Source organism: Astatotilapia calliptera, chromosome 5, assembly GCF_964374335.1.
Source record: "Astatotilapia calliptera chromosome 5, fAstCal68.1, whole genome shotgun sequence".
NCBI lineage: Eukaryota > Metazoa > Chordata > Actinopteri > Cichliformes > Cichlidae > Astatotilapia > Astatotilapia calliptera.
The window spans coordinates 8,284,782-8,298,284 of NC_137426.1; the positions used below are offsets into that span (position 1 = coordinate 8,284,782).

General features: G+C 38.6%; 1 protein-coding gene across 6 annotated transcripts in view; it reads right to left on the reverse strand.

Annotated features, from left to right (window-relative positions):
• Positions 1-2,925: 2,925 nt before the first annotated feature.
• Positions 2,926-13,503, reverse strand: part of LOC113022045 (glutamate receptor, metabotropic 4) — a 199,071-nt gene continuing 188,493 nt past the window's right edge. For 5 of the 6 annotated variants that reach the window (XM_026167025.2, XM_026167028.2, XM_026167029.2 and 2 more), the window contains exons 10-11: positions 9,197-9,443; positions 2,926-4,702 (exon numbers count right to left, since the gene is read on the reverse strand). In XM_026167025.2, coding sequence (XP_026022810.2) covers positions 4,653-4,702; positions 9,197-9,443 — 297 coding nt within the window. In that variant the 3' untranslated portion in view covers positions 2,926-4,652. Of the gene's footprint in view, positions 4,703-8,847; positions 8,960-9,196; positions 9,444-13,503 lie in introns of all 6 variants that reach the window. The other variant, XR_003272395.2, reaches the window with a different exon arrangement.

Genomic DNA, 13,503 nt, shown 5'->3' on the forward strand with positions numbered 1-13,503 from the left:
GCATTACGTTCAGTCTTGTTTCTGTGCTGTTAATCTGATTAGCTCCAGCTGTGTTTCCCTCCTGTTTCCCATCCCTTCGTTATCCTCTGTGTATTTAACTCCTCTGTATGTTGTCACGTTTTCCACATTGCTGTGTGTTTCCCCAAGCTCCTCAGTTTTGCTCATTACTCTTAGTTTTCTCCTAGCTCCTAGTTTCTTAGTTCAGTTTCCCAGGTTCCAGTTTAAGTTTTGTTTCCTTGTTTTAGTGTTTGGTCCTACAGCAATAAAAGCTGCCTTCCTTAGTTAATACCTTTGTGTTCAAGTCCTGCATTTGGGTCCTACCTCTGCTTGCTCATAGCACATCCATGACATCATCAGTCAACAATTACGTTACTGTATTTGATGCAGTAATGTAGTTGTTCAAACATACATTTACAATAACAAATATAGCTCAAGATTGCTCTGGTGGCAGGCATTGCAAAAGTCCAATTTTGTTTGCTTTTCTTAGAAAACACAAAACATAAAAATGTAGATCTGATTGTCTGCAGTTGGCTGCGTTTTATGGAATAAGATAAGATAAGATAACCTTTATTAGTCCCACACGTGGGAAATTTGTTTTGTCACAGCAGGAAGTGGACAGTGCAAAAGTTATGACGCAAAAATTAGAATACAATAAGAATAAATACAGTACACAGCTGTACAGAATAGAATAAAATAAAATACTATATACAGTAGAATAAAATAGAATAAAAATATACAATAAGATAAAAATAGAATACAAATGCTATATACAACTGAGTAAAAATACAACGATGCCAGAAAAGATTATTGCACTTAGTGTTATTGCACATGTGTGGATGTGTGTGTTTGTTCAGTTAAAGTCTTTGTTGTGGAGTCTGACAGCAGTGGGGAGGAAAGACCTGCGAAATCTCTCCGTCCCACACCGTGGGTGCCGCAGTCTCCCACTGAAGGAGCTGCTCAGTGCTGTCACAGTCTGCTGCATGGGGTGGGAGACGTTGTCCAACAGGGATGACAGCTTAGCCGCCATTCTCCTGTCACTCACCACCTCCACTGGGTCCAGAGGGCATCCTAGAACAGAGCTGGCCCTTCGGATCACCCTGTTCAGTCTCTTCCTGTCCCCAGCAGAGATGCTGCCGCCCCAGCAGACCACACCATAAAAGATAGCAGAAGCCACCACAGAGTCATAGAAGGTCTTCAGGAGTGGGCCCTCCACCCCAAACGACCTGAGTCTCCGCAGCAGGTACAGCCTGCTCTGCCCTTTCCTGTAGAGGGCGTCTGAGTTATGAGTCCAGTCCAGTCTGTTGTTCAGATGAACACCAAGGTACCTGTAGCTGTCCACAGCCTCAATGTCCATACCTTGGATGTTCAGTGGTTGCAGTGGAGAATGCTTGTGCCTGCGGAAGTCTACCACCAGTTCCTTGGTTTTACTGGCGTTGATCTGGAGGTAGTTCAGCTGGCACCAGTCCACAAAGTCTTGGGTCAGACCTCTGTACTCCTTGTCGTCCCCATCAGTGATGAGGCCGACTATTGCAGAGTCATCAGAGAACTTCTGCAGGAAGCACTGGGTGGAATTGTGGGAGAAGTCTGCAGTGTAGATGGTGAAGAGGAACGGAGCCAGAACCGTTCCCTGTGGGGCCCCCGTACTGCAGACGACCCTGTCCGACACACAGCCCTGAGTCCTCACATACTGTGGTCGGTCGGTGAGGTAGTCCAAATTAGAATATTACTGCCACCACTTGCTGATAAGCAGAACAGAATCAAAAAGGAGAGATCCACTTTCAGACACATACATATTGCAAACTGTGTTTTGGTGCTAAATATGTAAAATCATTTATGTCATGAACTGATAAACTAATACAATTCTCACCATATTGTTGGTTTGAATTTAGCAGTATATCAGGATTAGTGATAATGATTCCAAACAGCATGTAGTGTACCACTGATTCATTATGATCACCTCCCATTTGCTGTGCCCTTCTTCAGCTGTTTCACATTAAAAGTTTTCAAACTGAAGTTTTTACCATTTAGAAGATACTGCAGTTTTTGAATTGAATGGTTGTTTTATCAGTTGTAGTTTAAATGTATGGATTTACTGAGGTCTGGTATAGGGTGTCAAGTTATGTAGATCAGATCAGTCTTATTACATACCTGCACTGTTGGTGAAGTTAAATGAATTGTAATAAACATTTGGACAGTGTATGCTTATATCTTGTGTTTTTAAAAGCATGAGAGATGTACAAACATGTCTTGTGATCTACTTTTTGGATCATCTCCAGTAGTCATTAGAAAACCTACTGAGATGGAGGACTGATTGTTGACGGGTTTTCTTCCAGATCTATTAATAATGATGATTCTAATAATGTGCTGATAATGTACTGAAGTGCGTCATTTTTTCTGTGCTCTGTTTCTTCTTGCTCTTGCTATGCAATGACTGTTATTTTCCAAGCCTTTTGTTGTATTGTGGGCTCACACTATCAGGGAGGCGTGGAGAAGATGATAGATGCAGAGAGCTTTCTGCATGCAAAAGCCTTGGATGAAAGTAGGGGCTCCCCATTCATTTAAAATAATTTCATGTTTCCTTCCACCAACTCTGTGTCCTTCCAGCACTATTATCAGAGCAATGTGGCAACGTGTTATTCAGAGGATGGCACCCATTGTCTTGTTTTCTTCAGGGCGGACAAACACTTTACATTGGGAACAAAGTACACACTCACTCACACAGAAGTGCTGCCAATCATTTAGCTAGGGATATTGTAAGTTTGCTAATGTATCATTTTCTCTCTTTTCTTTTTTTAAACTCAAGCAACATATGTACAAGACCAGACAGGAACCGTTAATGATAACCTGTTGAAAAACTGAACAAAAAATAATAAACAAACCAATTTTCAACTTTCTTGAATTACAGAAATGTGAAAATGGACAATGATGTTTTAAAACATTTTTAATAGAAATAAAATTTTGTATAAAAAAAAAAAACTAAACATGCTTCACACACTTCATTAGTTTTCATGAGGTTTAACAAATACATAGCTAGCCAGGCACTGTATCCTTTTGTATTTTTTCCCCAATTTTAAGATATGTCAGGACATAAAGCAGACATCATCAATCTATTTAATAACATACATTAACTTACCATTTAATTTGGTCAGCACTCACATTTTATTCTGCAACACAAATGGTGTTGAAAGTAATACAGAGGGAGGCATGAAAAGCAGCATTGAATTCACAACACAAATGACCCCACAATATTTTCCCCAAGACAATAGAGGGCTTTTATACTGCACGGAGCCAACCCTTAATCTGTTCTGCCAACTCGGAGTGATTGATAGAGATATTGTATAGTTTTGCAATTAGAATTTCATTTGCTAAAATGCCTTACAACTTCCTGACACCTCCTCCTTATCACAAGAGTGCCTGAAGAGGACATGATTTTTTTTTTTCAGTAGCTGGTCCATTATGGATATCACCTTCAGGGTATATTGCATGATCCTCTCAAGGGCATACTTCATCTTAATTCCCCTACTAATGGATCTGTACAGCTAAGCTTTACCCTTACACTATGAATGTGTGAGAATAGCTGGTGGCAGTGGTGGTAGGGTCATCCTGGATAACAGCTCACAGTGAGATCTCCTGGCTAAAACACTGTTTATTTTAACCATGAGCCACTGTTTCAAAGCACATACAGATATGCAGAGGGCAGTGGCAGCCTTGGGCTAGCTGGTAATACAAATCATGGCCTTACTGTAGCACAGATAAACAATCACTCACTAGACCTTCACCATTTGAGAACAGTTTTTAACGTACAATAGGCCCAAACAATTTTAAACAACACTGCAACAGAGTTTAAACGCATTCCTTTTTTTTCCCTTTTGTTTTTTTAAACAACACAACACAGGATGTTAAAACTGGCATGCTCAAAATCAGCAGAGACCATTTTATATGTGTAGTCATTCTTATTAACTCATCGGCAACTTGGAAGAGGAAATCAAAATACATGGAGTCTGGTAAAGATCTGTTGCATTGTTGTGACGATCAATATTTCCAGTTATTTGACTCACGAGACCAGAACACATTTAGAAATAAAAACAAACACAAGCCCCTCTCAGAGATCCATAGACCATGTTTGCATGCCTTTTTGGTGTTGATTAATCCCTTGTGATGCCTTGAGGATTTGAAGATTAATTGTAATTCACAAAACTGGCAAACGACATTAAGAACCTGAACATATTCTTACTCGTAGTTCAGTTTCAGTCAGTGCTGCGAAAGATGACGGAGAAGTCTTTAAAAGAGGGCATAGCTGAAATGTAAACACAGAAAAGGAAAGCTCCATCCTTCAGTCTATAGGCCTCTGCCATGCAAATATTTTCATTTTTCTTTTATGTATTCTTCTGAGGCAGACCAAAGATGGAACCTTAAAATTGTGCTGTTATCTGTTCTGGTCCCAAGTTTTGTCCATCCCTGCATCTCATGTGCTCTTTCCACACAATGCCGCGTCTTTGTGCAATATTTCTCTGATCTCCACCCGGAAAAAAGACATATCTATTTAATTTATTTGACTTTATTTATTTTTGCCGGATGCTTGAAATTCCACTGCATGTTTTGTTTTCTTTGCTGGGACGGAAATCCTGAATCGTGATAACATCCTTTGTCCTTCAGATTGCATGGTTGCTGTAGCTGATGTAGGTTTGCTTTGTTGAAAACGCTGAAAGAGACGAAATGAGAAGGAAGAGTCAGAGTTTAATACAGTTGAGGTAAAGTTTGTAACCTAAGAAAGGGAGCTGATTTGGGCATGAAGCTTTTTTTGTTTAGTGCTCTTCCTGTAGTAACAAGAGTAAGAAACTGCTACACAGGGCTGAAAAAATGTGTTTAGTTCCTGATTGGTTATGATATTACAATCCTATTAAAAATTCCCTAGTTCTCAGGTCATGTTATTCCCCTCAGCATGTGCCAAATGTAACTATTACCTTTAGCTACCACCACCATTTTTTTCCCTCACAGCCATAGCTATCAGGAGTTAACTTTCCAGCTGTCTCCCCGGACCATGTTAGCTGATTCTCTGAGTGGGAGCAGATAAATCCTGACATATCGCCACTAGATCTCAGCATTGGGGGGAGCTGGCCCAGACAGGAATTTTTCAATTTCATCAAGCCATATATCCACACTGGCGATGACAATGACAAATGGCACTCATTCAAATAGCCATACACTGTATAGCCCCCTGTAAACGGTAACCCCATCAGGATAATTTGCTGCTGGCTATCAATTCAGCGTCTCTGCCTTCTCGACACTTATTTTAACAAAAGGCCCTTTTAACCATCCACACAAACATGAAGCAAGAATGGAATTAATGCTGCTCTGTTTGGATGCATGTAGTTTTTGTGACAGGCCTCACACCATTGTGCTATTGTTACTGCAGAGCATTGTGATAAGTTTTACATTGATTTCTGGTTTTGTGCTAACAGTAAATATATGTCAGCTATTTTATTCTCCTATGAAAGGAAACAGCTGTCAATACCTGTGGTTTTGACCACAGACTGATAAAAACCTTTTCCAGCTTAAGGCAAGAAGAGTGTTTTGAATGCCACTTGAGTAATTTCTGCTGACTCAATTGCTGAGGTCATTATTTACCTCACTAATATAAATCCACAGTGCATCACAGGAGTGCCAAGCATTGAGATTAGGAGGCATACACAGTGATTCAGCTGCTTTATAAAAGATAGTCACACCTTTCTTGTTTTTTTAATAATGTGTGCAAATGCTAGGCTTTGATTAGTGATTCAATAATTTATCTATTGATTATTATTTCAGTTTATATATAGCATGTCAGTAAATAGTAATGAATGCAGATAGATTTTCCAGTCCGATGGCTTCATTTTACAGGATAGAGCAAGTAAATATTTGCATTATAATGAATTATAAGCAATGGTTGCATGACAAAAATCAACAGTTTAAGTCAGAGATAAACTGAAAATTATTAGAAACCCAGTTCCACACAAGAACTGGAACGCTATATAAAATATAAATAAAGCAGGATTCAAACAGATAGAAATAGAAAACACAAAGTTTACACTGAGACATTTTAATATTTGATGAATTAGCTCATTTTCCAATTAGTTGGCAGTAACATGTCTCAAAGTTTGAACAGGGATAACAAAATGTTAGAAAAGTGGTATTGCACTACAAAAACTACTGGAGGGATATTTTGCGATTGATTGGGTTAACTGGCAACAAGACAGTAACATGATTGGCTATAAAAAAGAGCACTTCAGAGAGATAGCCTTTCTCAGAAGTAAGGATGGGTAGACATTTATCAGTCTGCAAAAAGATCTACAAATGGTAAAACATTTTTCAGAATAATTAGTTTGTTATTCATTATTATACAGGGTGGGCCATTTATATGGATACACCGTAATAACACGGGAATGGTTGGTGATATTAAAGTCCTGTTTGTGGCACATTAGTATATGTGAGGGGGCAAACTCCTCAAGATGGGTGGTGACCATGGTGGCCATTTAGAAGTCGGCCATCTTGGATACAACTTTTGTTTTTTCAATAGGAAGAGGGCCATGTGACACATCAAACTTATTGGTAATGTCACAAGAAAAACAATGGTGTGCTTGGTTTAAACGTAGCTTTATTCTTTCATGAGTTATTTACAAGTTTCTCTTTGTTCACAGCCATTGACATGTTGAAGAGGTTAACACGTGAGGAGCGGATCGAAATCGTGTTGATATCTGGTTGAACCCAGTAACCGGGTCATTGCAGCAGATTTCAATGCAAGACACCCTACGAGACCACCCATCTCCCATGCTACAGTTAGCAAACTGCTTGCTAAGTTTCGTGAAGCTGGTTCAGTGTTGGATTTGCCAAAATGTGGACGCAAGAAAACTGTCAGTAATGAAGAAACATCAGTGGCTGTCCTAGCTTCATTCAGCAAGAGTCCACAGCGTAGCACTCGCTGCATGTCACTGGAGAGTGGCATTAGTCGAACATCCCTTCGGCGGATATCAGCTACTCACAAATGGCACCCTTACAAACTCCAGCTACACTGCAGCATCTCAGCGAGGATGACCCAGATCGGCAGAATTTGAGCAAAGAATTTGTAGGATGGGCAAAACAAAAATTGGAACAGGACCCTCAGTTCACGCAGAAGATTTTGTTCAGTGATGAGGCAAACTTTGATGTGAATGGTGAAGTTAACAAACAAAACCACCGCTATTGGTCTGACACTAACCCACATTGGATGGATCCCTCCAAGACTGTTGGAACCAAAAAAGTGATGGTTGGGTGTGGTATATGGGGTATAACGATAGTGGGTCCATTCTTCATCAATGGAAACCTCAAGGCCACTGGATATTTGAAATTGCTACACGATGATGTGTTTCCCTCTTTATGCACTGAAGCTGGCACGTTCCCTGAGTTTTTCCAGCAAGATGGTGCACCACCACATTATGGGTGCCAGGTCCGAGCATTCCTAGATGAACAGTTTCCTGGAAAGTGGATTGGTCATCGTGGGCCAGTTGAATGACCCCCAAGGTCTCCCGATCTGACCCCCTTAGACTTTTATCTTTGGGGTCATCTGAAGGCAATTGTCTATGGTGTGAAGATACGAGATGTGCAGCACCTGAAACTACGGATACTGGATGCCTGTGCTGGCATTTCTCCTACAGTGTTGCTATCAGTGTGTGAAGAGTGGGAGAAGAGGGTTGCATTGACAATCCAACACACTGGGCAGCACATTGAACACATTTTATAAGTGGTCAGAAACATGTAAATAACTCATGAAAGAATAAAGTTACGTTGAAACCAAGCACACCATTGTTTTTCTTGTGACATTACCAATAAGTTTGATGTGTCACATGGCCCTCTTCCTATTGAAAAAACAAAAGTTTTATCCAAGATGGCCGACTTCTAAATGGCCACCATGGTCACCACCCATCTTGAGGAGTTTGCCCCCTCACATATACTAATGTGCCACAAACAGGACTTTAATATCACCAACCATTCCCATGTTATTACGGTGTATCCATATAAATGGCCCACCCTGTAGAATAATGGCTTTCAGAATAAAGACTTTGACTAACTCAACACCTATAATACATTTTAAATAATATCACAAAATGATTTTGAGAATCTGAATAAAGGGACAAAGGTCAGGTCTATGAACACAATTTGCTGTGCCATCTACAAATGAAGGTTAAAATTCTACAGTATGATGATTAGAAGAAACCATATGTGAAAATGATCCAGAAAAAACATTGTCTTCTCTGGGCCACAGCTCATTTGGACTGAGGCAAAATGGAAAACTGTTCTATGATAAGATGAATAAAAAATATATAATAAAGAATTTCAAAAATATAAAAACACGGACATAGACAAGAATGGAACAACATTCCTCTCCCAGAAGTGCAGCAACTGGTGTTCTTCAGTTCCCTCATATTTACAGACTGTTTTTAACAGAAGGGAATGCCACACAGTGGTAAACACAGCTCTGTCCTAACCTTTTTTGAGACTTGCATGCTTCTAACTGGGCTGCACAGTTTGCATTAGCAGTTATTGACTCCGTGTTGGTTTCATACTGCAATTTTGTAACAACATGATCAATACAATTTTTCCCAAAACACATTTAAAAGTGAAACAATCAAATTGTATCAAATTTTAAGATGTGGTAAAGTCGTCTTCATCTTTTTAGAGAAGGCCTAAAATTTAGGCGATTGGACTTGAAGACTTTTTTAAGGACGTGTGTTACCCTCGTTTACTTGTTATTTTAGGAATAGTTTGACATTTTGGAAAACATTCACTTTAATAAAAAAAAGAAGAAGATTGATGCCAGTAATAAAATCATACCTCAATGTTTTACAGGCGTTTTAGTTCCATTGCTGGACTCCAGAATATGCTTTCTAATCCATTCCTTTGTGACTTCATTCTCACACACATAATTGTGATTCCTGTAATGCTTCTTGAAAAACAATTTCCACAGCCTCACCACCAAATGAATAACAGTGTCACATTTACTAGATTCAATGAAGTGTTAAATAACATGCTATACATTTGTTAATAAGGTTTTGTTTTTTTTTCACACTGCATCCTATCATTGCATCAATTTGTTTTACAGACACGGAAGGACAAAACATTCCTGAACTTAAGCCAGCAGGTTTCTAGTCAAAGCTTTCCTCATTTGCATTTTTGCTCTTACACTGTGTTTCGAGGCTTTCGCACAGCTCGGTCTTGGCTTCTCCGTTGGGTCTGAGTCCAGCCTTGGGGTTGAACTTGTTGGACATGGTGGCAGCAGTAACCACAGCCTTGAGGGTCCGTGTGCGCTTAGGCACATTCTGCTCAGGGTGGAAAAGAACCACATAGACCTTGGGCATGTAGAGCAACCCGAGGGACACTGAAGCACTCAGGCTCACAGAGATCGTCAGCGTGGTTGTTTGGATGTACATCTGCAAGAGGCAAAAACCAAACATGAATGATACAAACAGTTTAACAGTGTTTTGCATTACCGATTTTTCTGTGTGGGCAGTGGCATGTATAGTACAAGAGACATCTGCTGTGCATCATTATAATTAGAGTATTCAATGACCCATGTGTTGGTCAAGGAGTTTTTAAATGAGTATCTACTTTGTCCAGTAGAAGCTGCAAAGCTATCTAATGAAAATGATGTGTTAAACTTGTTTTAAATCAGCATCCTATCTGCTTTTATGGTGTATGTGTGCTGAGCCAGCCAGGGCCACAGTGTTTACTTAATTTTCTGCCATTCTAGTTTTAATATGACTATCACGTCCACCCTGAACACAGATTGGATCTTTTTCTGACTCATAATAAGCAGGCCCATAAAAAAAGAAACAAGCTCATGAAAATTTTACACATGGTCAAATCCTCCAAATTATGGGGGAGGGCAACAGAGTACCATCCTCATTCATTCCATTTAATTGTTTGCAGAACTGCAGCAAATTAATGAGTCATCTTTAAAGATGCAATAAGGTAGAAGAAAAGCTTATGCAATTTCTAAACATCATACTGTTGTGACTGATTGAGGAATGAGTTTACATTTGGCTAATACTGGGATACACACACACACTCTATCTATCTATAATTGATGGATCGAGATAGATAGATAGATAGAGAGAGAGAGAGAGAGCGAGAGAGAGAGAGAGGTATATAGAGCGAGATATAGACAAAATATATAAAATTTAATTTTTACATATATATAAAATTGAAAGTTCAGTTCACTAAAAAGGAGGAGTTTTGTTTGGATATAAATTAAATTGTGCTTGCTGTAATTTTCTACACCTCTGTAACACACAACAAGAATCTAATTATGATCATTTACCTGGTGTAACTACATAAATGTATGAATACTGTCAATAATAATAATAATAATAATAATAATGAGAGATTTTGTTGTTCCTTCAAATCCACCAAAATTGTTCCTAATGCATCAAAATTGATGGTGAGGCTTAAAATAATGTAATGGGTTATAACCTGCTGTGGGTGTAAGATTTAATATATTTACTCGGAGGATGACAGGTGCGAGTAGTAACAACAACAACAAGAAAGACTGAAACGAGAGCAGGTTTTTCATTCTTTGGTTACCATAATCACTGATTTACAAAGATAATTAAACCACAGTCGACTACAGTATTCAAATGAACACACATTTCCAACAAATCAGAATCTGTTATTTCTTGCAGGAACGATATTCGAATCAGACGATAAATCCTCTCATGCATAGATTTTTACTCACTAGTATTTTATATGTTGGTACTTTAAGAGTCAATCTTTCAAGTCAAGTTTTTCCTCATCAGGTCTCTGCTATTTTCTGATTCAACAAAAGTAACAGCTTCTCATACGTGACCTCTATTTTAATATGTTGTGTGTTTTTATTATTTTGACTCTCCACAGTGCTTTCCCTATATACTCAGCCAACCCTCTTTCCATGTGAGACTGCTGGCTGAAGAGAAGAAGGAAGAATGGAGTCAGTATTATAGAGAGACAGCTGCAGCGCTCCCCTCCCAGCTGTGGGGAGTATTAACCAGTGAACTGCTCAGGGCTTGGTTCACTGCTGCCTCAGGGACGGACTGTTGAACCCAAGCTGTTCATCACATAAACAGAACATAAAAGTGTTCTGCTGCTTTTCACCCAGGAATAATATCATCTTAAAATCCATCCTCTTGGTCACTGATTATATACCGGCACAGAATAAATAAGAACAGTAAAATGACTTTAAATCTGAGAACATTTAAAGTCTGTGTCAGAATAACATTTTTTTTTAAAAATTGAAAATTATATTCTCAATCATTTCAGTTTTGGTCTGTAAAATTAATGCAACAAGGAACAAAAGACACTTAAATCATCTTTGATGTCCATACTAAAAGAAGTCAATTATCCTATGTCAGAGCTATAAAAACTTGCTTTATTTGTGGCTCAACTAATCAACTTATCAACGCAGTTCCAATAATAACTACTATGATTATGTAACTGCACCATATCTCACTGTAAATTAGGTCACGTTGAAGAACAAATATTGTTATTATCATTTAATCTAATGTAACCTTAGGTAAGGTTATTTTAAATTTTGAATATTATGTCAGCAGTGATATAAATCAGGACAATCAGTAAGCTGTCACATTGTAGAGGCTAAGAATAGAATATAAGTGGATTTAATGCCAAATAGTACAGTGTGCAAGAATAATAGTTTCATTTATATTTTACATTTAATGGTGGTGATAATATACATTGGCCACTTAATTAGGTACAACTGTTCAGCTGCTCGTTAACACAAATATCTAATTAGCCAAACAGCAGCAACTCAAGGCAAGGTATGTAGAGATGATCAAGATGACCTACTTAAGTTTAAATGGAGTAATGTTTGTATTTTTGTAGGGTCTCTACAATAATACTGCTGTTGTGAATTGGTGCTATATAAATAAAATTGAACAGAATGAGGAAGAAAGGTGATTTGAAGGACAGCTAGTCAGCTAAGAACAGGGAACTGAGGCTACAGTTTCTAAAATTAGACAATACACGATTGCAGAAATGTTCCCTGGTTTTAAGAGTCTTGACTTCTACAGCAAAACATTCAGGTGGTAGCGTCAGAATTTGACATAAACATGGCTCCATTCTGTCTTATTACAACAGCTCAGTCTGGTGGTTGTGCAATGGCATGGGGGATATTTTCTTGTCATGCTTTGGGCTTCTTAGTACCAAGTTAGCAATACATCACAGCTCTGCCCGAGTATTTTTGCTGACCATGTCTATCCCTTTATGACCAAAGTGTACCCATCTTGTGATAGTTGCTTCCAGCAGCATAACAAACCATGTCATAAAGCTGAAATCATCTCAAATTGGTTTCTTGAACATGACAATGAGTTCTCTGTACTCCAGAGGCCTCCATGGTCACCAATCAATCTCAGAGCACCTTTGGTATGTGGTGGAACAGCAGAGTTACAGCATGGATGTGCAGCTAACAAATCTTCAGTAACTGAGTATCTTTTCAATATGGACCAAAATCCAAGAGGAATGTTTCCAGCACCTTGGTACATCTGTGGCAAGAATAACTGAGGCACTTGAAGACAAAAGCGGTCCAACCCAGGACTAGCATGTGTACCTAATGAAGTGACTAGTTAGTGCATGAACTGTTTTCTTTTTTAAAATAAACAATTATTTGATAATTTTACATTTTGAATCAATTGTAACAGCATTATAGACAAAGTGATAGATTTTATAGTAACTGGTACCTTCTTATAGATGAACAATGGAAAAACAAATCAGCACATTTTATAAACTAATCTCAGTCCTGCCTGTTTGTTGGTCTATGTTATAATAATATGTATATAATGTAATATGTTAGATGAAAGGAAATTATTGCCTTGACCTTACTTGAAATCAATATATTATTGTTTGGTATTTCATCAGATAACATGTGCCCTCTCTATTGCCTCATTGATGTTAGCTTACAAATGGAGTCCTTTTTTCAATGTCAGAGCACGTCCAATATTCAGTCCATTAATTTGTTTCCTCCTGATTGAAATGCACCTGAGCATTCAATGACTGGAGCAACTTGGAAGAGAAATGAAGAGAGATACCATATATCTCACACACATATCATCACACTGCCATTAGCGTAGCTTGCCTTAGGCAAAACATAACATAGAAGTACTCATAGTCGCATTAATGACTGAACTAGATGGAAAGAAATCATGGAGCTATCAGTACCTGGAGGATCAGTGATGGGAAGAGTCCTGGAAATATTTACTCAAGTAAAAATGTACTTGTGTACAACAGTACTCCAATAAAACGTAGGTGAAATAATGGCATTATTAGTAAACATGGCTGTGTTACACAAAAGAGGAAGCTGAAGAGCAAGGGTCACCTCCAGAATTTTTTTAATAGGTGTGGTCATATGGGGGCCAGTAAAAATATTGGCTGGGGAAATTGTGGGGGACATACAAAGTAACACAATGGGTGTCACTGGGGGCCCAGCAAATTGTTGTGGTAAAG